Raw genomic sequence first — 26,974 nt, 5'->3', positions numbered from 1 at the left:
ATTGAGAAATTAACAAATTCCATAACACCAGATGAACCATTACACCTCCTATTTACAGAATAAATAAAAATGTAAAAATAAAAATATTTTCTTTAGGCAGCTTTCCAGATATTCAGGGTAAGATTAAAACAAACATTTCAAGTTAGTGGGTGCCACTTGAGGTCGTAAGGGTGAAGTTTACTGACTTTATTCAATAATAATAAAAAAAAACTATTAGAAATCAGATAACCAATTCTCTTCTGGCCAAATGAATAAACATGTATGACTTCTTCTAGAATTTACGCACGCTCAAATATAGATCGAAATCACCCGCTCAGTCTACATCAGCTACTACTCACCATCGTGTCCAGCAATGAGGCCACCTTTTCTGGCAAGCTCCTCTGTTGTGGCAAAGCCATTAAGCAACTTCTGTCGTGCCACTGGAGGAGGGGTCGGGGGCAGGGAAGCAGGTGGGGTGGGCGGGTTGCTTAAGTTATTCTGCTGTAAAAGAATGAAAACACAAGTGACCATTTGTTTATCTCATAACCAAAATCTTTTACAGTCAGTGGAATTTACAGCTGAGCAAGATTCCTGGTTAGGAATAAAAGCGATTGCTTGATGCTTCAGCAGCAAATGAACAGTCAGTATTTTAATTAGTAGCTCGTTAGTACCTTGTAAATTAGCTGGGAATAATAGTCTGATACACCATCCAATGAGGCACTCCCAAATGTACCAGAAAGGCGATTCTCTCCATCCAGCTGTCCCCCCCCATAGGGCATTAAATGGGCAAAGTTCACCCCCACCAGTGGCTCCATTAGAGGCAAGAGAGAAAGATGCTGCTGAAAAGAAACAATGAAACAAAGTAACACATGGGAAATGTGGGATGTGGGGTGCACTTCTGAACTTCTTGGTTCAGTCTTAAGTTTGGTATTTGTAACTGGATCTCAGCATTGTGTTGAGCTTTTACACACATTTAAGCTAGGTATTTTGATCTCAAACTTAACAGATATTCTGGGAAAACCAAAGATTTATTGCATGTTTAAAAATAGGCATAATTGGTGCCCTTTAAGTTTGTTGTGTAAGTTGCTGTGGTTGAGTAAGTTGTTGTACAGAGGATTGTCGTGTAAGAAAGAATTGTTACCTTTGAAGTTCTGGTCAGAGAAATAAGGAAGTCTGCGAGAAGTGAATTTGTGAAGTTTGAAACAGCAACAGGAGCAATGATCACAAGCTAGTGCCTTCAATATTCAATAATACCAGCTTCAGTAACTTCTATTCAGAGATCAGACTGACAGAATTGTTCAAGTCTTCAAAGTTCACACCTCCAAGAATACAGTTTTTGTGTATTTTAGAAAGGATCTTTATGGTGTAACAAGAGTTTTAATTCACAGTATTTTGTGTTCAAGGTTGCTGAAAAAGATATTCAGATATTCACGTCTGTATGTTTTAGACCCCCTGTATTTACTCTACATAATGTAAATTTAAGAACCTTTGTCTCTATCAGGATTCTGCTTTTCTGAGTGTTACAGAAAAGACCTTCACGGTGTCATGAAGCTAGTTAAAGATGCCTGCATCAACCTATTGGCAAGAAGAAGCATAAATATACCACTTTATCTAACCTCTTATCAGAGCTTTGACAAAAGGTATTCAAACTTGTTCATGTTCATCATTCATTGATATACATTTCATTCAATGGCAGAAAAAAAATGCTAACCACAGAAAGGCTTACATTTTTAACGGTGCAGGGTGCAATCTCAGGGTGGCCACATCCATGCCCTGGCACCGAAAACATGCACTGCTCATGAGACAGTGATCATGACCTTGTAGAGGCAGGTAATCTAGATGTAGCTGCCTGATTAGGAAACTAGAGTCACATCTGCCATGTGTGTCTTATATACCACTAAGTGGGGGAGAGGTTGCACATTGTCAATTTGATATAAATTTCATTGGCTTTTTCATATAATTCAGAGTGATGGCATTCCTAAGAGGAATACCCCAATCTGTTGGTCAATATAACTTGAAGTGACCCACTCATAGGGAACATGCATTTGGTATGACCACTCTTATTTTGATAAAACAATTCTTATTTTCACAGATTCTGCAATGGGTTCCAAAACCTTTGCATACCACTTTATGCATGACCTATCTAGAAAGAAACCAATAAGGATTTAGCAGTTTACCTGTTTTAATGGAGTTATCATTGGATCAGTAGAGGAATACACTGCTTGACTCTCATCCTCTTCTTTCTTTCTCTTTTTACAGCGGGGGGCAGGTCTGTCTCCACTTTTGGGCGTCCTTTTGTTTCTCTGTTTCTTCTTGTCCTCTAGAATCAATGGTCCTGGAAAATCCTGGTGGTTTGAATCTGAGAAAGTCTGTGGGGAAAGAAAAATGACACTGTTAAGACTAGAGTCAATTAATACCTGTTCAAATTAAAATGGTGCATTCTCAATCAGTCACCCCAGTGCTGTCCATGGAGTTCTGCCGAAAAAACGCTTTGCTTTCTGTGGATCCCTCTTCCTCCGATCTCAGGCTGTCTTCAGACCTCTGGTGAGGCAGTGCATGAGGTGGAGTCCTCTTATTCTTTAGGAGGTGCTTGAGGAGTTCATTACCACCTTCTTCTTTTGAGCTATTGGCTGGACTTTGGCTTGAAGGATGATGCAACATTATTTCTCTCTCCACCTTGACCATTCCTATTCTTATTTCCATATCTATAGGCTTATGTCCATGGCAATCATTTGCCTCCACCTTCTCCAATTTGATGTTGGATAGGATCCTGTCATGCATTTCTTCATGTCCCATGGCTGACTCTGGCCCCCCACCACAGCTGCCTTCAGAGAGCTGCCGCTCCAATTCAGAGTGTGGTTGGCTGCTCATGGAGCCTGGTGTTGATGATCCAGGTTGGGATGTCTCACAGAACTCATGGTCACCAAAGACCATTGGGTTCCTTGTCGGTGTGGATGATGTGTCTGACACGCAGGGTGTTAATGGAGCAGTCATGTCTGAGTGAGGTGTATGAGGTGTAGATGGAGCTCGCAGCGACTCACAATCTTCATCTTTCTTCTTCTTCTGGTTTCTTTTTTTCTTGCCTTTCTCCTCTGGGATGATGTTAGAGTACAACTGAATAAGGGATGGACCAGGACCTGGAAAGTTTGGAGGTAAGGGTGTAGGCCCTTCCATTGGAAATGGGTGCCCTTGAGGTGGATTTTGAGCCATCATATGCGGCACAGAATATCTTTGAGGTCTAGTTTGTGCCTGGATCAAGTTAGGCCCATGAACTGCTAGATTCTGAGGAGCAAAACCTGATCCCATTTCCTGAGGAAATGGACCATTTCCCAATAATGGTCTGGGTGGTCCTCCAATGTACCCTTGTTGTGTGCCTTGCTGCTGTGGAAAAGTGGGCCCTTGGATCTGTTGCTGCAATCTGGGTGGCTGCATGAAGTCCTGCGGTAGCTCCTGGTTGTAAAAAGGCATCTGGGACAGACCCCTCATGGTACCATCTTGGCAGTTAGAAACTTGCTGTTGTTCTACGCAGTGCTTCACATGCTGCCTCTCCACCTCCTTTATGATCTGCATTCTTTGCCGCTCCTGCTGCTCTCGTAATCTCTCCTTGCGTTCTCGCTCCTGGAAGCCTTCGCTAAATGGGTTGGTATCATCAAAGTTCACATGAGGAGACTCACCACCTGCTTGCACCTGAGTGGGCCTAGCCGCTGCTGGCTGCAGAGGCTGTGGTTGCACCACTTGAGCAGGCATAACTCCTGGCATTCGAGGTCCAGTAGGAACAGGTGCACCAGGGTGCCAGCCCGCTGTGTTGGGCATTTTAGTGACATCTGGTTGATTGGAGTGAAGGCGAATGGGCATCATGGGACCCACCATAGATTGGTTTATGGGGGGACCAACTTGCATCATGCCAGCAGGAGGCTGCATTCCTGGCATAATCGGGGGCTGTAGTGCACCTTGTTGCTGCTGTTTAACCCTGTACTCCTCTATTAGCTCTGCATGTTCCTTCTGCTGTTTTCGAATCTGGAAAAAAACAAACAAACTCAAATTACATTCATCCTATATTGGACTGAAACATTACATTTCCTTGACCTCAAAAAATATCAGAACATTTGAGGTAAACTCTCAACTCATGTTTTTCATAGTACAATACCTTTTCAAATGAAACCAGTGCAAAACAGCATTACAAAGTGTGAAACACTTTAACAAATTTACATTTTGGAAAACATTTTTACCTATCATAAGACATAATTATATAGGAAAAATGATTTTACCAAGGACGAAACAAATTTACATATTTAGAAGAAAATAAAAATGAACAAGATGCAAAACACTTTTACCAGTCCTGAAACAAATTTACAATGACAGATTTTTACCGGAAAGGGATGAAAAGTGTTGTTGTCATTGGTGGTGAGCGTAGTTAATTTGTGTTGTGGAGTACATGTATGTGGAGTGACCGAACATGGACTGCTGTGTAACATTACTGGTAACATATTTTGTAACATATATGCTGGAGGTAAACACTCCGTCAACATTCCATGAAAACGGTCTGGGTTCAGTCGACAGGACGGTTTACGACTCCTGGCTCCACAAGTCTGGGTACACCCGACAGACTTACGTAATCAAGGGAGACTGGAGAGATAAGCCTAGATCTTTAAAGACATTCCTGCCCAATTACACACACACACACACACACACACACACACACACACACACACACACACACACACACACACACACACACACACACACACACACACACATACCCACTAGGCTGTTCCGACAGAAAGAAAATGAGCTCAGAAATCCTGGACCAGCACAAAACTAAAGTGTTATGTTTTGTAAACTTTGCATCTCATTTCTGAGCTTTTCTTACCTGTGTAACCTCTCTTATAACCTGTATGCCTGTTCCCTTTAGGCCTTTTTAAAGCATAAATAATGTAAGGATATGAAAAATAATGTAGATGTACTTTTAAAACCCCCCATGTTTGGTACCGATGGGTTTCTGCTGACATTTTACAACACATGATGCATAGAGCAAGATCATAACTCGCATTGCTTTATTCTTTAATTACCTGTATTAAAATTCCTGTCCGCATGCTTTGGGCGGACACTCAAATTTGCATACGAGCAGCCTCGAGACAAAGGAAGGTTTCGCGCTCAAACTTCCCCTGAAATCATTGGTCAGAATGCTGAACGGGTTGTCACGTGACCCGCAGGTATAACCAGACTTCTACCCAAACATCTGTGCAGAGTAGTCTGAACAACGAACCCATCAAAACGTGGCCCCTTGGAGGGCCACGCGGCTTTCTAAGCCGCATGGACTTTTCCCGCCACGCTTTCTTATTTTCCGGCAAAGTAAACTCAGTTTAAAGTTTGCAATCGTGTTCGTCCGAACTGCATTACAAACTCCACGCATCATGAAGGACATCAAAAGGAGTTTTCATCACGACGGAAGAGAGACTCGCATAAAAAGAGAGACCTCCAGACATGAAAGTCCAGGTATTTTTAGTTATGCGATTAAGCTGTGCCTCTTTTATCAAAAAAGGTGTTTTTGTTTTTATAATCTTGGTGATCCTTAATGGTGCGTGTGGAACTGAAAGTTTTGTCACTCTTTTATCTGAAATCTCTATTTCCTCGCTTTACTATCTCTCTTTGTTGTTACACGTTCTACAGACCCGACATCTCCATGTGTTTTACCTTTGTTCTATGTTTAATGTTATGTTCATGCATTTGTTTGTTATCTGTCTGACTAGTCAATAAATCCTATTATAATCAAATGAATTGTATTGTTTGCCTCGCGAGAAAATGTCACTGAAATACAGATTCCCCTTCCTAGCTATTATAAGTTGTTTAAAACTTATGAATGATTAATCTACTTCACAAGAAGTAGCAATGAAATTCCCTTTTTCTAAATGAATAGATCATTGCCGTGGCCGCTCGGAAGAGTTATGTTTGTTTGGTCAAGTTAACAATAAATTGATCTAGAATTTTAATGATTAATAATAATTCGTTATTGTTGATAATTAATATTCATATTCTGAGAGTCCGCTCGGTCGAGCGGGCAAGATCACATACAATCATATGTTTGTTTGACCAAATTGACTGAAGCTTAAGCCGGAATATTAATAATTAAGAATAAACCGTTATTGTTGATTATTAATATTCATAAAATGAGCTAATTTCTGTTACAGCTGCCATGGGTTATTTTGTTTGTAGCAGCTTAAAGCGGTTTTGCTTTACATGTGGTCGGTGTTTGGAGTTTCTAAGGGACGCGGACCAGAGGGAAAAACAATGTCTTTAATATTTTATCAAGGGCCACTCGTATGCTGTAATCATGGGCATGATGTCAAGTCTACATGGTATAAACATCTGCTTGAGGACTCTTAAAAGTAAACTGAACAAAGCCGGTGTTACGGTTTAACTGGTGTCTGTGTTAACTGGTGACCCTTTCCAGCATGTAAACTATTCACATTTGCAGATTGGCAGATTTGACACTTTTTCACAGCAACAAAACATGCCCATGCCAAATAAATATTCTTATTACCTGGTGTCAGTGTCATTGTAAACATTACTGATTTTAATATTTGTGTGGCAGAACAGTATATAATCAAAATTATATGAAGAAATAATTATAATTTACATGTCATCAACAGGATTTAAACACAAGTCAAAAAGTTCTGATATTTTCCAGTGTGTGGTACATTTTACGTCACTTCCGATGTGTGGTACATTCCTTCTGTAAAGAATCTGTCATTGTAAATTTGTTTTGGGACTGTAAAAGTGTTTTGTGTCTTTTTTCAAAAACGTAAATTTGTCTTAAGCTTCGTAAAAGTGTTTCACACTTTGTAATGTTGTTTTGCATTTTCCGGCCACCATACTTTGTTGCATGTTTTCTGTAAGTATGAAATGTATGAATGTGAATTTTTTTTTAGAACTTTAAATTTATAATGCTTGGTGTGAATTGGCTTTAAATCAAATGAAGTGCATTGTTGTCTGTTAAAGGTTAATTATGAAATTATATGTAATGTTAATTTACTTTTTTAATGATGTCACAATGCTTTTTTGGATTATTTTACGTAAACTGAAAACTTTTTTGTAATTCGCTTTGAATGATTGAACCTATGTATGTGCTTTACCTGTTCCAGCTGCTTCTGCACCACTCCCTGCTGTTCTGTCACATGTTTCAGCTGCTCTGCATCCTCTTCAGGAAACTCCCGTCCTGCTTTTTTGGCTGTCCTCTGCTTCGCTGACAAAGCCTTTTTTGACTTTCGATGGGCCCCAATCTGCTCCTCCAAAAACTTTTGCTGCATCTGAAGGAGCTGCTGGGTTTCTCTGAGCCAGTCCTCATACTGAGCCTTCTGTGTGTCATCTTGATGGGGAGACAAGGTGGGGAAACATTTGAGAACAACAGCAATACCTTCATACTCAGAATGTTTACTTTGTAATTAAAAAAGCGACACTAACATGTACTGCATTCAGATATTAACGATTATTAAAAAAAACTTACGGGCAAATCCTGTTCCAAAATTTGGAGGATTGGGTCGTGCTATGTGAGGAGCAAGTTTGCTATCCTAAATGAAAGAATAAACAGCACAAGCTAGTCATTGTGGACTTGGGGCCTCGTAAACAAACTTGACGTTAAAATTTAATAAAAAAAGAACGCTAACAAAAATTGAAGTTTATAAAACCTTGTGTATGTACGCACATCTGCACACAGTTTCAACTTTATAGATCTCAATCTACATGAGATTTGCGTACATGGAGAAATCTGACATACTGTACCACCTTTACACCACTATATTCGAACATATTTAGAGTTATTAGCACTCCTGTTCAATTTTATATCTCTTGTATTTTTTCCCAATTTCTGTTCATCAGAGAACTTTAAAAAAAAAAATTCTCAACATAATTTTAATAACTAATTAAAAAAACTTCTAATAACTGTAATATATAAACAATATTCAAATACTTAACTGGGTTAATTAGGCAAGTTATTGTATAACAGTGGTTTGTTCTGTAGACAATTGGGGAAAAATGGCTTAAGGGTGGTAATAACATTGATCCTAAAATGGTAAAAAAAAAAAAATAATAATAATAAAAAAGTAAAGCATCTGAATCTTCAGGATTCTGTGTGGGGATTTCCTGATAAGAAGAACAGTCTCACCTGTCCAGGCAACTGCATTGGAGTTATATTTCCATCAGTGTCTGGTAAAGCCTGTCCTGTCTGAGCACTAATTGAGATTTTGAGAAGAAAGGAATAATGGAGAGGACATGAGAACAAATTGTTAAGCAAAGAAATAAATCTAACAATATTTCAGTAAAATATAAAAGGCAATTAAATGTTAATAGAACTTACTTGTTAATAACCATTGGAGACATTCCCATGTTGTTCTGAACCATCATTTTATTTATTCCTTTCAGTGCAACCATCTTTGCCTTCATTATGGGATCAGTGATAGCATCAAAATCTAAATTAAGGTATACAGCGTAAGTAAATTACAGTCTCTTGTGCATGCAACTTTTTATATTGTACTGCACAGCATGACAGATGTTAAATATTAACCCTTGCATATTCTTCCCAGTCATCACGAAAATACTTCCCTTTCATTATGTGAAGCTGCTTTGACACAATCTACATTGTAAAAGCGCTATACAAATAAAGCTGAATTGAATTGAATTGAATCACAAACGGGTAATAAATTTGCCCAGGATGTATTGAGTTTTTTTTTTCTAAGCATTTTCCCAAAATATGTCTCAAAATAAGATTTGTTACCAAAAATCATTCCATTTGTTGAAACATAGAGAAAGTTGTGGCCAAATAAGACTTAAAATCATTCAAGATTAGATGAAAACATTCCCAACAGCACACAAAGTTTAAGCAATAAGTGATTTGATATAATAATGTTAATGTCTTGGAATAATGACAAACACTTTATTCTGTGCTTTTTAGCTTTATATATAGTGAGATATAAGTGTAATTTACAAAAAAAAAAAAAAAAAAAAAAAAAAAAAAAAATATATATATATATATATATATATATATATATATATATATATATATATATATATATATATATATATATATATATATATATATATATATACATGTTATTATTTGCAGTTAATGAAACAGTTGGGCAAAACTGCATATTTAGCTATCTGTTAAATCCCACATTTATAGTGAAGATCTACGTTTTAACAAAAAAAGGAAATTGAGATGAGTATCTTTTTAGTCCCTGGCCAGCTGTTTGCCACATATAAATATATCATGGAAGAACAAAATTCTATATTTGTATATTAGCTACCACTTACCTATGTTGGGGAAAAATGAGTCGCTGGAACGCTGTCTTATCATAGCTTGCATTTGCTTCTGCTGCTGCTGCTCTTGTCTCTCCTGATCCAGGAGGTCTTGAAGAAGGAGTGGTTGCTCCTCCAGAAGCAGTGGTCTGTTTTGATGGCCTTGCTGTGATAAGACTGCCTGTTGAGTAAGAATGCTGTTTTGTTCCCCTGAGAGTACAGCATCCTTTTGATCAATACCAAAAATATGGCTTTGTTGCTGTTCCTGAATGGAGCTTGAGACTTCTAATGCACTTTCATCATGAGAAGACACCAGTGACTGGTCAATATTGAGGCCAGTATCAATTCCCTGAACTGAGAAGTTTTCTTGCCCGAGCATAGTGTTACTGAGAGACATTGCAGTTTCCTGATTTGAAAGGTTGTTTTGTTCTGTTGACTTTCCACATTGTTCTTGCTTCAGTTCTTTACCTTCTGGTGGTACACTGACCAGCATGCTTGAAAGCACTGGAGTAGTATCGGGATGAACTTGTAAACTGGATTCAACATCTCTTTTAAAGCTAGCCTGATTATTGGCAGCGCTATCACTTATCTGATTGCTACAAGAAGAGTCTTGGGACAAGCAATCTTTAAATCCATTTTTGTTATCATCCTCTTTTTTCAAGGAAACCAACACCTGATCCTGAGGAATTTCTTGATTGGTGTCATCTTGAGACAGAGCAGTTTTGTCTACTGCTTCCGTCACTGCCGATGTAGAACATGATGCTGAGGATGTGGCATTAAAACTTTCAGTCTTTTTCTCAGCTTTTTTCTCAGATATCTCAGTGTTGTCTTCCATAGTATCACTGAGATCCAGGTCCTCACTAAGATCTAAATCAGCATCTGTATAGGCGATAATATCAAATTTCCCAGATTTTAAGAAGTCATCAAGATGCAAGTCATTTGTTTCAAGATCCAAGTCCTTTCCATCGTCTGGGTCAAGATTTAGGTTCTCTAAGTCAGCATCAACAAGGTCCTTCACTTCAACATCTTCAAGTTCTTTCACAGCAGATTCAACAGTATCGATTTTCTCCTCAGGTACTTCATTTGTGGGTAAAGGGACCTCATCATTTTGTACAGCTGAAACAGCAGCAATATCTGTGTGTAAGGGAGAACTGAGAGTCTCATTGGAAGCAGGTTGACTTATAGATCTTGTCAAGGGGATTTGTGTATGTCCAGCTCTCAGTGAAATATTGGGCTGTTGTAAATTCCCTAAGCTCAGAGATGTCTGCATCTGTGTAAAAGCTACCTGAGGCTGGTTTAATGGTGTGTCCACTGCTTTTGTAATCTGATTGAAGGGGAATACCAGTTCTTGGCCACTCAAGAAACCTGGGGCATGTTGCTGTAAGGGTGATTCCATTCGATTACCCTGCATACCAGGAGGTCCAAAGGAAAGACGAAGTCTGCTATCTGGTGTTCTGTGTCTCAGTTCAATAAAAGGCTGTCCCATGATGTTATGCTGTTGAACATGCATACCACGAGGAGGCATATGTGGGGTTCCTAAAGGGCTGCCCTCTATTGACTTTCCTAGATCCATAGACATGGATCTTCTCATTTGTGGATGAGCTTCAATTGAGTCCTGCATTTGATGAGGTCTTATAGCTCCTAAAGGACCTTGGATGCCAGGAGTCAAAGGCATCCTAAAATCAACAAAACAACATTACAATTTTTGCATTATTTGGAAAACAAACATTTTCTATAACATTTACATTTTTTGTAGTGTGTGAATTCACCTACCTAGCACCAAGCTGCCTTGTATTTGAGTCAGCATCCCCAGGAAACTGTGGTCTGGGTAACTGGCCTTCAGGAAACTGTCCTTGTCTATCTCTTGTCGCATAGAATCTCTGAGGTGCTCTTACAGCTCCTGGGCCAGGATATGGTGGTGGTGGGTGATTAAAAATTTCACTTTGTTGGCCTGTAGACTCCAGATTCCAGTGTTGAGGAGTTGCTGGAGACATGGTTAGAGTATGATCTTGCACAACCTTGTCTTGACGTATGGCACTTTTCTGCTGTTGCTGCTTAAGAATCAGCTCTCGAATACGTTGACGCTGTAAACAAAATATTATTAAAATATTATTAAAATATATTAAAATATCTGGTGTTGTACAGATTATATATTTTAAGTGATACATTGCTGTATCATAAGATGAAAAAAATTCTCTGAAAAAAATAACCATTTAAAATATAGTAGTAACAAAATAAACACCTGTCTCAGTCTTTCCTCAGCTTCGGCAAGAGGTATTGTTTGTGTTCCACTGCCAGGTTGCCCCATGGTGTGGGAACTGATAATTTGTACTAAACTTTGTTGGTCTTTATTTTCTCCACACTGACCAAGCATAGCGGTCTGCTCAAATGGATCATGAATAGGAGTCTGATTAGGTCGATTTGATAGTGGCTGAGATCCTGAATCATCTGTCATGCTCAGATGTTTAAGGGTCTGAGGTCCATGTTTTGTTGGACTGGAAAAAGATTCTTGCATCAAAACTTGTGGAGGAGAGAATGGATCCTGACTGGACAAGGGCCCAGATACCAATACCTGTCCTACAACTCCGTGATGAGGTGTTCGTGGGATATGTGAACATGAATCATTTCGTAATGACTGGGACCTTCCTATTGACTGTATATGAAGATCAGGGCCCACACAGCGTGGCAGTCCAGGAGGTTGACAAAAAGGATCTGGGGTCCTTTGGTTACTTGGAGACTTAGGAAATGGGTCTACTATTCCTGACCGTGGGGTGTTAGGGTGTTGTGTGTAAGGGTCCATTGATATAGGGGACATTATACGGTTATGAGTCTGCTGCTGAGACTGCTGAGAGGGTTGATTCATCATAGCTGGATGCCGAGATGCAGATTGCTGAGAATAGGGTTCAGGATCATGAGGTCTAGGTGTGCCTGGCATTCTAGCATATGGATTAGAAAATGGAGACTGGGCAAAAGGGTCACTTGAAGGTCTTGGAGTCCCAGGTTGCTGTACATATGGATCACACTGCGAATAGTCTGGCCGAGGGGTAGAAGGTGCTCGAGCATAGGAGTTACATGATGGTTGTCGTGTCATTGGCCCAGGCTGAGAAAACGGGAGACTCTGAGGCTGTCGTGAAATCCTTTGATTTGCAAAGCCGTCACTTACCACAGGCCGTGGAGTGAGAGGAGGCTGTGCATAAGGGTCATTTTGCTGATTGTGGGAAAATCCCTCATTGGAACGAGAGGACATCATTGGTCTTTCAAAGGCATCTGCACTTACTCTTCGTGCATGCATACCTACATATTGTTCCTGAGCCTGAGGGGGTGGCATAGGGGTTTTAAACACCTGTATAGACCCTGATTCATTGCTGCCTGGGATAGGAGTAAGTAAAGGACGAGCATAAGGATCAGAGAGTATCATCCTGCCCTGAGGCATCCTCTGGTAGGCTTCCTTTCTCACAGACATCCTTGAGAATGAATCATGATTTGGGGAGCCAATAACATGCCTTCCATCCAAAGTCTGACTTGGTCTGGGAGGGCACATAGGTTTGAGAAATGGGTCTGTAGTTCCTGCTGGCCTTGGGGTGTCTGGTGGCTTGGCATAGGGGTCATTACATATGGCTGTTGGAGAACCAATTGGCTCTGGAAGACCCTTGGGAGATTTCCCTGATTCTGAGTTACGACGAGGAGTTCCCTGTGAACTAGGTGGTGGTCTGGGTGTCCCTACCATTTTTGTATAGGGATCCCAGGGTGAGGATGGCCTAGAGCCAGAGGAGTTTGGGGAAAACATCTGAGGGGATTGTGGCTGAGATCCAGAAGACTGGGGCGGAGGATGAGGCCGCAAAAATATGTCATCAGGGGAGCATGATGTACCAAGAAGCTGTGACTTTGAAACCCCATTCTTTGAACTGGGCTGGTTAGGAGACATGTCTCCACTGTTAGAATGAACAGAGCCAGGACTCTTTAGGTTACCAGAAGAGTCATGATCAGATTGGCTTCCTGGGACTTGTTGCTGTTGCCGTTGTTCATTCTTCACCTGCTCAAGTTTCTGTGTAGCTTCAATTTTTGCTTGCTGCTTACTTTTCTGTCTCATTTGCTGGAAAAATAAATTGATATAAACATATATAATTTAATGATTAAACAGCAGGTAAATGTACAATGTGCAATTTGTCTAAAACTATATATATATATATATATATATATATATATATATATATATATATATATATATATATATCACATTTAGAAAATACAATAGAAGAGTAATTATTAAAAATATCAAAATGTCTTCATATAAAACAACAAAAAATGTACATTTTTGTGTCAGTTGATAAGTTTACTTACACGTATTCTGTCAAATATTTCAAATTCTTTTCTGCCCTATAGTCAACAAATATGATTTAGTGGAATTTATTCTAAAGGCTGCTTTTGCAAAATATATCAACAATTAAAAACAGCAAACATCTAAATGCAGTTGTGACACATTTGTCATTTAGCCCATTTGCAAACAAATAACTATTGTAGACTTACTTGTCTAAACTTCCATTCTTGTTCATGCTCTGACTCCTTGTGCTTCAATGGATCTTTGAACAGTAATTCCGGGTCCAGAGGTGGAATAGCAGGATCAAACACTTCTAAAGGCTGCTGAGGCTGGGGTGGTTGCCGCTTAATAGGCTCATTGGATATTTGGACTTTGTTAATGCGCAGGGCTGCCCTGTTATCTCTGGCCTTTTGCTGTGAATGGTAGAGTGGTCATGCAGTTTATATCAAAGAACGATCATGAACATTCAAAGGTTGTTTAAATCTGTTAAAATTGCATGCTATTTAGACTAATTGTCTGAAAGCTTTTTTAAGTGAATTCCCTTCATGTCAAGGTAATGTTCCCTTTAATCATATCTTTTGAAATGTGTTTATCTCATAGAAATTAATTGAGCTTCTTGAGCTCAATTTATTCCTTTGACTTTGAGCAACATTAAAGAGGAAGATTGAAGAAATAAATGCCATGCTGATTTACGTTGTTTAGTGGTGGTGTGATGCAGGTATAGAAGGTTGATGAGCTGGCACACTGTTGTTTAAAACACAATATTAACTGTGACCTGCACCTGACTGCTCTTTCCAGAAACTTCTACCTGTATTTTTAACTACATAAAACATCGAAGAAAGACTGTGCTTCCAAGATAAATCATATTATGACATGATGTATTGTTTGACATTTATTACATAGGTGAACTTACCACATATGGAGCCCGGTCCTGTGAACTTGCTTTTCTCCATAGTTTTGCAATTTGCTTTACTCGTGTTGACCAGTCTATAAAGTCATAACATAAAAAACAATATGTCAATTAAAAGAATAACAATAAGAGTTATTAAGAACGTTTAACTTTTACGTTAAACAGTCAAGTTAAAATCATGTCTGATTGCATGCTTATTATAGTACAAAGGGTTGTTAACAATGCATGCAGTTCATGCTGATTTCAACATTGATTTACAAAGCTGCATATGACAGATCACTTTAAAGAAACTTAGCGGACCTGGGTATTCTTCTTTGAGGTTTGGAAAATTGACATTAGTGTACAAAACTGGTGCAACAGTGGCAAGTTCTCCAAGAGTTTCCTCTTTCTCCCACTTCAAAGTGCTTTTCTGTGCGGTAGACATGGAGTCTCCTTCCATTTCCGAAACAGCAGCTGGAGCAGAGGAAGAAGCTGACCCTGTAGCAGACCATGGTCCAGCAGTCTCCTGCGACATTAGATTGAACTTCCTGTCCCTGCACAGTACGTGTAATAAATGTCATCCAGAAATACATATTTTTCTTGAGTGGGCAATAAAATATTTAACTACTAAAAACGAAATGACCAAGACACATGTAACATGTTTATTTGCTTTTATAAACACTGCAGTTTATTTATGTATAGGTGTACAGTGCTCGGCACATATATGTGCACCCCTCAAAAATCTTTTGAATACATAATTTCAATAGGAAGCTATACAATATTATATTTCTGCATATACATTAGATGAGTCAGTACTGAAGAAAAATCTGAAGCTTATATATAACAAAATAACTTAAAGAACTTAGAATGGTCCAAAAACTAGTACACTCATATTTATGTTATAGAAAAATCTTAAATACAAATTTAAAAAAGAGGAAATTCATGAAAAGCAAAAAAAATAAAAAAGTGAAAGATTTTGTTGAAATTTTGTGAATTGTTATTTATTCTTGCAAAATTTAGCTTAAATTTAATTATATTACCTTTCATATTTCGAAATATGTTTGGAGACAAAAATATTATTTTAATAAATATATCTGTTTAATAAATCTGTTTTGTTTAAATGCACCAAAATGCATTGCCTACATTGACTGAGAAATGGATAAAAATATTCAATTTCAAAATGGGATGTACTCAATTATGCTGCACTGTAAAAAATGCAGGGTTCCACACAATTCATTCATGTAGTCCCAACACAAATTGATTAAGTTAACTTGGTACTTTTAACAAATTTATGTGGATTGAACATAAAAAATTAAGTTGTCCCAATGAACTCTCAAGAATTGTGTGGTTTTAGCTCATTTTAAATAAGTAGTTTGACCGAGTAAAAAAATATATTTCTTGGGTGTGAGAAATGTGGATATGTCGAAGAAAGTTTACTAATGACTTACCTAAGATTGTCTGAGAAAGGTATACGCTGCATTGGGGGAATATTTTGGGCCATTTCTGGTCCTGCTCCCGGACCTATGCGAGCCTGTGAAAACTGCTGTTTGGATTCCATTAAACCATTCATCACTGGCATTCGTGAAGACAATCCTGCATAAAAAAACATACCAATACACAGTGGATACAACAATCACTTATGAAGATTTATGAACAAAGTAGAATCAAAAACCTCAGGAAACCCTCACTTTGTAAAAATATACAAAAACATGCTCATATAAATGTTACTGACAGAGCTTGTATAAAGAACATTCTCATCACCGCCATCACCACAAAATTTCCCCTCCGCATTCTTGAATTCCCCTATCTGTAATCAATCAAAAAGTCCCATTGATTTAGTCAGTAGCTATGTTTCCATCTAAAGATGCAAATTAAATGTATGCGCATAACTGGAATATCGCATATAAGACATGCGAATAAAGCAGGGTTTCCATCCAAGTAGTCAAAGAAAACAAAACCGTCACTTCCAGATTGACTGGCGCCAAATATCAATAACAGTAAAAATGGAATTTGATGCGGTAGGGGAAGCTTTGTGAATTTTTTCTTTATTTAATAAGTTACTTCAGAAAGCAGTATGCTGATGCGCAATGGATGCATGGTGGCATTTGAAGAGGTCAGACGTGGAGTACAGACGCTCTTGATAATTCTGGAGGTAATTAATAATATAGCAATACTAATACTGAAATTTTAGAATGAACAAAACAAGATTTCAGATGTTTTACAGTTGGCTCAACCTGCTGGTTTATTCATTCACACACATTTTTCCCATCACATGATCACTTATAACAAAATCACATTACTTTAATGCACTTACTGAAATTTGTTTGTTAAAAGTGTTTCCATCATAGGTTATGTGCATCCTTTTTTATTAAATGAAAAGTTTATTCTACTCAGTTATACGCATAGGTTTTTATGCGCAATTTCAAAATGCGTGGTGTTGCCATCAACCTTTTTTTATGCGCACATCCAAAATACACATAAGAATAGGTGGATGGAAACGTAGCTAGTGTCATCTTTGGTGCATTTTCCCTAAAGAAGGATATCTTTCTGAGACTGTGTATTTTAGTATGATGAATTTTTGGAAAATTGAGAAGCTACTTCTTTTCTCATTACTATAGTATTGCAGTCCATTGTTTTTTTGGTAATAACTAGAAAATTTAATTCTTCCAGCAATAAATTGTCACCTTAGAATTATAAGGTTCTATCTGACATTTTAGTCAAAATTGAGTTATTGACATTTTCCTATTGAATATTAAGTAAACGTATTTACAATATGGGATTTTTTTTATACATTGTTTACATTTTAAGTCTTTTTAAAAAAAAAACAAATGTTACACACATACTGTATGCTACATGGAATGCAAAAACTTTGAAGCTTATTATCTCAAAATCATTCAGAACGCAGATAGAACCTTATAATTCCAAGGTGATTAAATATTTTCCTATCAAGAACCTCAACTCTAGAACTTAACTAGGATCTCTTTGGATCTAACATCTACAATGCTGTACAATGACTTGCATCCAATGACATTCATGTTGAACTGAACTTAATTATAATTAAAATAACTAGATCAGGTCAGCATTCAGCTGAACTAAATATGTTTGACATTATGAACTAGATTCATATTGATGAAACTTCATACCCGATAATTTTTTATTATTATTGCATGTTCACCCTTGTAAAGCTACTTTGACACAAACTGCATAATATTAAAGATCTATAGAAATACAGGACTTGATAGGTAAATCCTGTATGTTGTTTAGTCGTAGGAATAAAGTCTTGTGCAAAAGTTATGCACAATGGGATTTGAGAGTTTCAAAGTCGTCATCTTATTGAGTGTGTCACACTATTCTACAGTTTGTAAAGAAATAAAGCCACCATGATGATGAACCTCCTCCTAGAAGAAGGTTGTAAACAACTGTAGCAATGAGCACTTACAGTATCAGGATTAATCAAATGCTTTATTTCCAGAAGTCCACAGCAGCTGAACACTACATTCCTGAATAAACTGATTTTATTGATTGTAAGCAAGTATGATTGGGATAGTGCACCCAAAATCTTTGCTCACCATTTCAAACCTTTATTAGTTTTAGTTATGAGTAAATAGAAAGTACATTTGATTTTGGGGTAACCTATTCTTTTACTAGAGACATCAACTTTAATATGGAGACATTCAACATTAATTTGCATGTCTCTAAACATGCTGCTAACAAAGATAGATGTAGATGTTCTCTTTTGCATTTTTAGCCAATCAAAATCACAGTGAAGTCCAGCCCTTATGTCCGAAGTCTCAAGGTTTGTCTACGCAAGATTACACATAATCTACTGAGAAACTATGCTGCCAACTTTGCAAAGCTATACCACTGAAAATGATTTATCATTTCGCTCCAACAAACCTGAGTTGGCCTGGGAGGGATGGAAAACAGGGCCTGAGGGACCATGTAAGGTTTGAGCTCCGTGGATCTGTTGAATCATGTGAGCAGGTTGGCTAGTACTGGGGCTCAGGACAGCTGTGAAGAGATCTTCCACATCCTTCCCACCAAGCTCTGCAAGAAAACACATTAACTACTTACAACATATCAACTGAATGTTTATTGGCAGGTGATGCTTTGAGTTTATAACCTACCTGGTATTTTGTAGAGTCTGCTGAGTATTGATTCTGCATGGCAAAGAAATACATTGTTTACATTAAGATGTTCCACAAACAAGTAAAACTAGTCAACAAGGAATGTTTTTGTTCTATACAGACCATCAGTGACCATCTTGTCCAGTTCAGGGCTCAGGATGCCATCGAGTGGCTCCTCAGGTACCAGACGTGGGTGAGTTCGACCCAGATGAGCTTGAGATGAGACAGATTCATCTTCTGCTAAAGGAGCAATGTCCAGTCCTGTACAAAGACATAGAAACAAAAGCATACACATAATGTCATGTTCTTAAATACTAATAAAATTAAGCACTGGTCCAGGATGTCCTGAAATTGGCTTTGTCATTTTAGACTCGAAGGAAAAAAGAATCAGTGAAGAGTTAATAAAATGAACACAATAAGATATCATGGAATTTTTTTTATCTGAGTAAGATATTTTACATAAAATATGCTTGCACATACTGTAGGTCAAAAGAGAGAAAAATGCAAAAAAGTATGATTTAATAGATGGTTTTTAATATTGTGTTACCTGGATGATCGAACCCTTTTTTGTTTCTTTTTTGGCAGGTTGCTGGCTGCATAGCCACTTGGGTGGAGCTCACCTCCAATGAGAGGGAGCTTAAGCTCCTCCTCCTTTAAGCTGTTTTAATACTTACACCTAGCCCACCCCCACCCCCAACCCCCCAGTGACATCACTAGTAACAGAAGAAGTGCTGCAAGCTCCTCCTTGCTGGAGCTCAGCTCTGACCATGTGGCTCTGCACTGAGTTACACTTGGCTTTTTAACTGAGTGAAAGTTGTTCACAAGTCCCTTATTAGTTCAGACGTCAAACTGCCTGATGTCCTGCACATATTTGTTTTCCAGTATCTTTTGAATATTTGAGTTTGTATACATAAACATATTTTAAGAAAAATATCTTACTCAAGACAGTACACTGTAAAAAGTGATTAGTTACTTAAAGCGAGTAAACTTATGCTAATTGTACTCATTTTTAAAAAATATAAAAGTGAACTAATATCTTTTTTCCAATACATATATATATATATATATATATATATATATATATATATATATATATATATATATATATATATATATATATATATATACTTTTTTTTAGCTTTTCTGTATCTAGCAAAATAACAGTTACTAAAATAAATCTGCTCTTCCAGACTCCAGTAGTGTGTCTTCTAAATTCAATACAGGCTATAAGTGTAGATTTATAGACTTAATGATCCACCAAAGACGTAATATTGTGATTATTACAGTAATTATTTGAAAACAAATGTGCTAAAATAGTCTGACACTGTAAAAAGGGATTATTTGACTTTAAAAAAGTGAGTACAATTAGCATAATTATAAAAATTAAGTCAACTTTACAGTTCCAAGTTACATCAGGTTTACACACATTATTTTTGTAAAGTCAACTTGTTGCCTTCAAGGCAATTGGTTTACTCGCTTTAAGTAACTAAACACTTTTTATAGTGTACAAAATATAAAATAACATACATTTTGTATGATCTATCGCAGCACTTCTCAACCACGTTTCTAGGGGACCACCGGCTCTGCACATTTCCATAGCTGCATCCCAAATGGCACACTATACACTATGCACTTATGCACTATGTACTTATGCACTTACACACTCAACAGCTTAGTATATGCAAACACACACAAAAAAATATTTACTTATTTAAAATAAGCTGAATCAACACTATTCTTGATATTTAATTGGGACAACTTAACTTTTGATGCTCAATTCACATAAATTTGTTAAAAGTGTTAAGTTAACTTAATCAATTTGTGTTAAGACAACATGAATGAGTTGTGTGGAACCCTGCATTTTTACAGCAAATGTAGTGTCGTCCCAAATAGAACACTAATGTTTTCCTTTTACTAAGTAGAAATTCAAACCGTTCCCCAGATGAAGTTTGACAGTTGTCATATTAGTAAAAGAAATGACAGAACTACCAAATAATACCTGTTATAAGTATAACCGCATTCGCCATCGGGAGGCGATAATCACTCTTGTAGTATAGTCACTCTCATATAGGAGTATTTTGCTTTTACAATACAAACTAAATAAAGTTATCCAACATGTGCACCCGATAGCTCCGCCTCTTCTGCTGCCTGAGCAAAGCTGCGACTGTTGAGTGCGTGAAAGTGTCTATCCTTCCATTCTTCATTTTACCGGATGAATAAATGCATCATCCCAATAATTAAAGTTCACTTATTATTTTTTGAGTTTTCAGTGTGGACTCACTACTTACACTATTTATACAACAAAATGGCATAGAATACGGCATAAGTATGCAATTAAGGATGCACCTCATGTCTCCTTAACCAAGCACACCTTATTCAAATCATCTGCTCATTAGCAGAGACTAAAAGACCTGTAATGGGAGTGAAAGATAAAGGAGACATTCAAAACATGCAGTGTTGGTGGTCGTCCAGGAACGTGGTTGAGAAACTCTGACCTATAGTATTTTGTTAAAATTATTAAAATTACCTCAAATTCTTGAAGGGTTCACAGATCATTCACAAAATATATTACAGCAAATAATTTAACTAGAGATACTACTGGGGGCTGAGAAGTCTAAAGGGATCTTCCAAGGCCGTGATACATTCTTTTACAGCTTTGGTGATTGCTTGTTTGTTCCTTTTCATCAGACCAAGGGCTCAGTAGATCACATTGGAAATGCCTTTTGAACACCTGATTTCTGTGCTGGTGTAAAGGTAAAGTCCTTGATCATGCCTGTTAGTTCAGCACTGCACCGCTAAAGTATTTCCAAATATTCAATTGAGGGGTGGATTTGTAAAAATTTCCCCTCGTGCAGATTGAATTTATCAAACCTTACTTCGCTCACAGCTACATTACTATTAAGCATACTAAACACAACATAGTTTATAAGAAAACAGTTTTTTTGTTTTCTTCAAAGAAAATGCTGTAATTTAAAGGGTATACTGAAGTTACAGCATTGTCTGCTTTATTTTTTTATTTTTTTATGCTGGTGCCTTTGCAGGTTAAGGCCTGTCAAAAAATTTTTTTTAAAAAATTAAAAATTTAATTAAAATGGCAGCAGGTGGTGGAAAGTTTCTGTCTTGAGCGATTCATTGACTCATTAGTTCTAATGATTCATTCAAAACAGTCAATTTATTTACAAATTTGTCATGTGCCTTTTAAAGTGCCATGCACATGAGTGCTGCTTTTTTGACCTCAAGTCATTAGTTTTAGTCCCAAAAGCAGAAGACTAATGAGAAGAAATTGGAGGCCGGGTAGCATTGGAGATTTCTGTTAACAGACACTAACAGTGGCTGTATCCGGACACTCTTATGTTATGCTTTACTTTTTTACAACCATTCTTTTAGACGCAAAGATGCCTTCTGTATGAATGTCTCCTTACTATAAAAAGCAAATCTTTCTTCTCCAGCTTTGTCTGGAACTATTTTTGATTTTGGAAATAATCAAATTAGAAAACAGTGTGATTAAAATGCACTGCAGTTAAAGTAAAAAAAAAAATGTTGTTGTTGCTGCTGTATAAACTCAATTAATTTGAATTATGCTGATGAAATGGGAAAAATCACACTTTTAATAGTTGGATGCTACAGAATTTCATTATTTCACAATAATTCATATTCACAATAACTCAAAAGTTTTTTATATATATCATTCATTCATTTGATTTCTTTTCAGATTGAATTGGGGTATATATATACACAGTTAAAATAGATGTTTACATAAATTGTATAAAAAGACACATAACCATTAAAAAAGTTAGATGGTAATGTGACTAAACTTTTTTCTTATTTAGGTAAGTTAGGGTTATCATATTGGTTTCTGTTATGCTTAATAGCAGAATAATGAGAGAGAGTTTTTTTTTTTTGAGAAATTGTTATAACTTTTCTTTTCTTGAGTTTACATACATTAAGATTATTATGCCTTGAAAAAGCTCAGATGATGGTGTCAAGGTTTTTGAAGTTTCTGATTGGCTAATTGGCAATATTTGAGTTAATTGGAGGCACAACTGTAGAATAGTATTTAGGAAAAAACCTCAAACACACCACTTCCTTGTGTGACAACATGGGAAAATAAACAAGCCAGAATCAACAAAAAAAAGCCAGATTACCTTTTGCAAAATTACACTGGGAAAAAGAATAGTTTTTGGAGACATGTCCTGGGTCTGGTGGAACTAAGATTGTTCTGTTTGGCCATAATGACCAGTGTTACATTTGGAGGACAAAGGGGGAAACTTACAAGCCTAGGAACACTATCCCAACTGTGAAGTATGGGGGCTGCAGCATCATGTTGTGAGGCTGTTTTGCAGCAAAAGGGGCTGATCCACTTTACAGCATAGATGGCATCATGAAGAAAGAACATTATGTAGAAATACTAAAGCAACATCTCAAGACATCAGCCAGGAAATTAAAACTTGGCCACAAATGGGTCTTCCGAACAGACTATGACCCAAAGCATACTGACAAATTAGTTAAAATGTACTTTAAGGACAACAGAGTAAATGTTTTGGAGTTGCCATCAAAAGCCCTGATCTCAATCCTATAGAAAGTTTGTGAGCAGAGTCAGAAAAGCTTGTGCAAGCTAAACAGCCTACAAATCTGATTCAGTTACACTAATTCTGTCAGGAGGAATGGGCCAAAATTCCTTAAAACTCTTTTGAGAAGCTTGTGGAAGGATACTCAAAACATTTGACGAAAGTTATATAGTTTAAAAGCAAATCTAAAAAAATACCAAGGAAATGTATGTAAACCTTTGATTGTGTAGAAATCAATAAAAAATTCTCAAAATAAAATTCTCTCATTATTCTGACATTTAGCAAATGTAAATCATTTAGGTAGTTCTAACGGACCTAAAATAGTAAACGTTTACCATGATTTACCATCAGACATTTATATATATATATATATATATAGCCTCCATATGATGAATTTTAGAGTTAGTCTGGAACTGCATTCGAATGGGTTTCGTCCCACAATTAATGCTTTTCATACAGATTATTATTAAATGCAGGTTTAGTTTTACACAATAGTGGCTATTGTGCTTGTTGAATCCTAATCTTTTCAAAATAATATTTTGTTTATTATAATTAATTTAATTTATTAAATTTTTATAATATTTATTATTTTATATTATGTCAATCGTCACTCAAGCTAGATAAAATGCCATGTTGAAGCCTTTTGTTTGACACCTGTGGGTTAAGTAATGTAAATGATTCTAAAGGTTCTCTGTTCTGAAAAGCAAAAAAATGTGTGAAAGAATAGGAGAGATCAATAAATGTAAATAACTAAAAACATGACCATGAGCTCTTACCAAAAGGTGAAGGAGAGTACTCAACTTGGAAAGGGCAAAAATCAACACCTACAAAGACCCAAAACCAAACACAATGAGGGATCAGAATTATGAAGAGAGAAAGAAAGATCCTGCAGATGATGCATGCACAATGCAAAATAAATGAGCTTTAAATAAAAAATGGTAAATAAATTAACTAAATGGAAAGACAATCAACACTATATCTTAAAGGTAATGAAATATTTAGATACTCTACTACTTATTTTTAATCTATTTCAAACAATGTTTATTTTGCAAAAAAGGATATCCTAAAGTTGACTTTCCCTAATGTATCTATGTAAAAATTACACTGGAAGTGTATTTCTGCAAACACGTCACACAAATAACGGTATACTTCTCAAATTTCTCAAAAAAAATTTTTTTTAATCAACTTCATGAACCAAAAAAAAAATCCCACATATGTAATGTTGATTTTGTTGCTGACATGTAATAGTATGGACAACAGTGTTTCTCTTTTGTTAACTGTCCATCTTTGTTTCATTTATAATTTAATTATATTTATTGCAAGTCTTTCCCTGTTTATTATTAGAACTAGAGACATTGGTACTCTGAATTTTAAATTAATTCACTAAATGTTTCAATTGCATCAAAAAGAGTGAACAGCACTAACTATTTTTTTCCAGGAACTAATTGCATGTGCACAATTGTCACATTAGACAGCCCTGTATGAACATTTAATGATAGGTTTACTGTCAATCACATGCCACAAATGGATTCTGGGATTTTAATAACCAAATTTAGTCATATCTAACCTCACTTTTAATTGGAAGTCTAATTAAAAGCTTTATTAAGAAAAAAAGGAAGCCTGTCTGTAGTTTTTACACAAAAAAAATCTGCTTCAAAAAAGATTCTAGATGCCAATGAAGGGACTCATCTTAACAGCAATTGTGCTGTTATTTCTTTTGTTTTGCTACAGTTATAATGGCCTACCGGACTCCTCTGATTGCTTGTCATTGTTATCAGAAAACATTCCCAGCAGTTCTGTGTCTGATTTCAGCTCTTCGGACAGGTCCACTAGAGGCTCCACAGAGTTTTCTGAGAATGCGGATAAAGCAAGAAAATGATTATAAGGTCCTAATGAGTTTATTTAAGAACGTGTTCTAAATTGTGGAGACAGATTTAAAGATATTGATAAAGTAAAAAAAAAAGCAAAATAGATTTAAATGTTATGTTGACATTAATGGAAATCAATAAATAAATCAGACTGGCAATGAATGTCAAATGAAAAAATGAGACAAAAACAATAAAAAAGAGACAGATTGCATACATATGTTTGTGAGTGGCTGTGCCACAGTAGCTGTGAGATACATACGTGCTGCTGCTTTACTGGACAGAAGTGCAGCTGACACATTGAGCGATAAGTCTGAAAAAGGCTTCATCTGATTGGCTAGAAGCTGTTTTCTGTCTCGCTCATCCTCTAACAGCCGTGTGGTTTGCTGTCTGTTCTGTTTGCTCTTGTCCAGCAGGTCTTTGCCAAAAAAGGCCTCCTGTAAGACAAGATATTGGAATCAGAGAACTAAAGTATTCATTATAGAGCACAGGAAACACCAAGCCAACATCAAAGAACTAGTAGAAACAAAACTGTTTGTGTTGTTGCCTTTACTTGGATGTGTTTGGTTTCTTCTGGGCCAAAAATATGGAAGGCCAGAAAGACAAGTGTTTCTTTTGATTTAAAAAGGAGGTTCATGCTCGAAAACCCTCCAATGTGGCTGAATTACAACAATTCTGCAAAGATGACTCCTCCACAGAACTATAAGAAACTCATTGCAAGTTATTGCAAACGCTTGTTAGCAGTTCTCGCTGCTAAGGATAGCCTAATATTAAGTTTAAACGGCAAACACTTTTTTACACTGGGTTATATAGTTTGTATTTTGTTTACTGTAATATTAAGATGCTCCATTTCAAAACTGAATGATGCGTTTACTTGTGTTATCTTTGAGTAGTATTTAAATTTGGTTGATGATCTGAAAATTGTGACAAACATGTAAAAAAATAAAAAACAAATCAGTAATGGGACAAACACACTTATATCCAGTCACAATCCAGTACTGGGAAACACCAATAAACACACACACACACACGCACGCACGCACACAAGCACGCACACACACACACACACACACACACACACACACACACACGGAAATCTGAGCACCAGGAGGAAACTCACGTGAACATGGGGAGAACATGCAATCTCCACACAAAAATGCCAACTGGCCCACATACATATACACACACAACCCCAGATCAGGAAAAAAAAGGATTCTCAAATTTAATTTGACTTGTATTTCATTGCAGAAAATATAAACACAAAATGTGTTACATGTTTTGTATGGTCAACTTCATTTCATTTATACATCCTTTCTTGTCATTCAGACCTGCAACACATTCCAAAAAAGTTGAGACAGGAGCAGTTTAGGTCTAGTAATCATGTAAATTGGTTAAATAATGATGTGATTTGAAGCAGCTGATGTCAACATGTGATTGTAATTTTGATTTTGTGCAAAAGCAGCATCCAAGAAAGGTGTAGTCCATTAGGAGCAAGGATCACCAGTTTGCCAACAAATTTGAACTGTTTAAAAACAATGTTCCTCTAAAAAGATAGGAAGACATTTGGATATTTCACCTTCAACAGTGCATAACATAATTTAAGACCTACAACACAATATTTTAAAAGTATTTTTTTCACCAAAGCTGCATTTGTTTGATAAAACAGCATAATTGTTATTCAGTAAGGCTGTATTAAATGTGGGTATCTTGACAGAGAAAAAGCAAAGAACCCTATTATATTAATAATACAATTTTTAGACACTGTAATACCTCAAATACTTTGTGTTTACCTGGTCAATTACCAGAAGTAGGTCTTGTGTAGAAGACATTTTGTTTTCAAATATTATGTACCATAAAAGTGTAATGACATTTTTATGTACATTGTTTTTTGGCAATACTGTATATTCAGGGTGTCCGGGGGTCTTAAAAAAACT

At 36.7% G+C, this 26,974-nt stretch overlaps 1 protein-coding gene across 31 annotated transcripts in view; it reads right to left on the bottom strand.

Annotated features, from left to right (window-relative positions):
- The window catches only part of kmt2cb (lysine (K)-specific methyltransferase 2Cb), a 189,975-nt gene that overhangs the window by 26,607 nt on the left and 136,394 nt on the right, over window positions 1-26,974 (bottom strand). For 8 of the 31 annotated variants that reach the window (XM_005163297.5, XM_073923654.1, XM_073923653.1 and 5 more), the window contains 21 exons: window positions 25,303-25,477; window positions 24,921-25,025; window positions 23,952-23,999; window positions 18,731-18,868; window positions 18,608-18,640; window positions 18,378-18,527; window positions 15,929-16,073; window positions 14,802-15,034; window positions 14,505-14,578; window positions 13,801-14,004; window positions 11,516-13,366; window positions 11,047-11,357; window positions 9,289-10,949; window positions 8,333-8,444; window positions 8,141-8,207; window positions 7,484-7,547; window positions 7,113-7,345; window positions 2,434-3,996; window positions 2,157-2,348; window positions 651-818; window positions 339-480 (listed from right to left, as the gene is read on the bottom strand). In XM_005163297.5, coding sequence (XP_005163354.1) covers window positions 339-480; window positions 651-818; window positions 2,157-2,348; window positions 2,434-3,996; window positions 7,113-7,345; window positions 7,484-7,547; window positions 8,141-8,207; window positions 8,333-8,444; window positions 9,289-10,949; window positions 11,047-11,357; window positions 11,516-13,366; window positions 13,801-14,004; window positions 14,505-14,578; window positions 14,802-15,034; window positions 15,929-16,073; window positions 18,378-18,527; window positions 18,608-18,640; window positions 18,731-18,868; window positions 23,952-23,999; window positions 24,921-25,025; window positions 25,303-25,477 — 7,669 coding nt within the window. Of the gene's footprint in view, window positions 1-338; window positions 481-650; window positions 819-2,156; window positions 2,349-2,433; window positions 3,997-7,112; window positions 7,346-7,483; window positions 7,548-8,140; window positions 8,208-8,332; window positions 8,445-9,288; window positions 10,950-11,046; window positions 11,358-11,515; window positions 13,367-13,614; window positions 13,651-13,800; window positions 14,005-14,504; window positions 14,579-14,801; window positions 15,035-15,928; window positions 16,074-18,377; window positions 18,528-18,607; window positions 18,641-18,730; window positions 18,869-23,951; window positions 24,000-24,920; window positions 25,026-25,302; window positions 25,478-26,974 lie in introns of all 31 variants that reach the window. The other 23 variants (XM_009298109.4, XM_017351382.3, XM_005163294.5 and 20 more) reach the window with 8 other exon arrangements.

The sequence above is a fragment of the Danio rerio genome, chromosome 2, assembly GCF_049306965.1.
Source record: "Danio rerio strain Tuebingen ecotype United States chromosome 2, GRCz12tu, whole genome shotgun sequence".
In the NCBI taxonomy this organism is placed as follows: Eukaryota; Metazoa; Chordata; class Actinopteri; order Cypriniformes; family Danionidae; genus Danio; species Danio rerio.
This window is presented reverse-complemented; position numbering and strand designations above follow the sequence as displayed.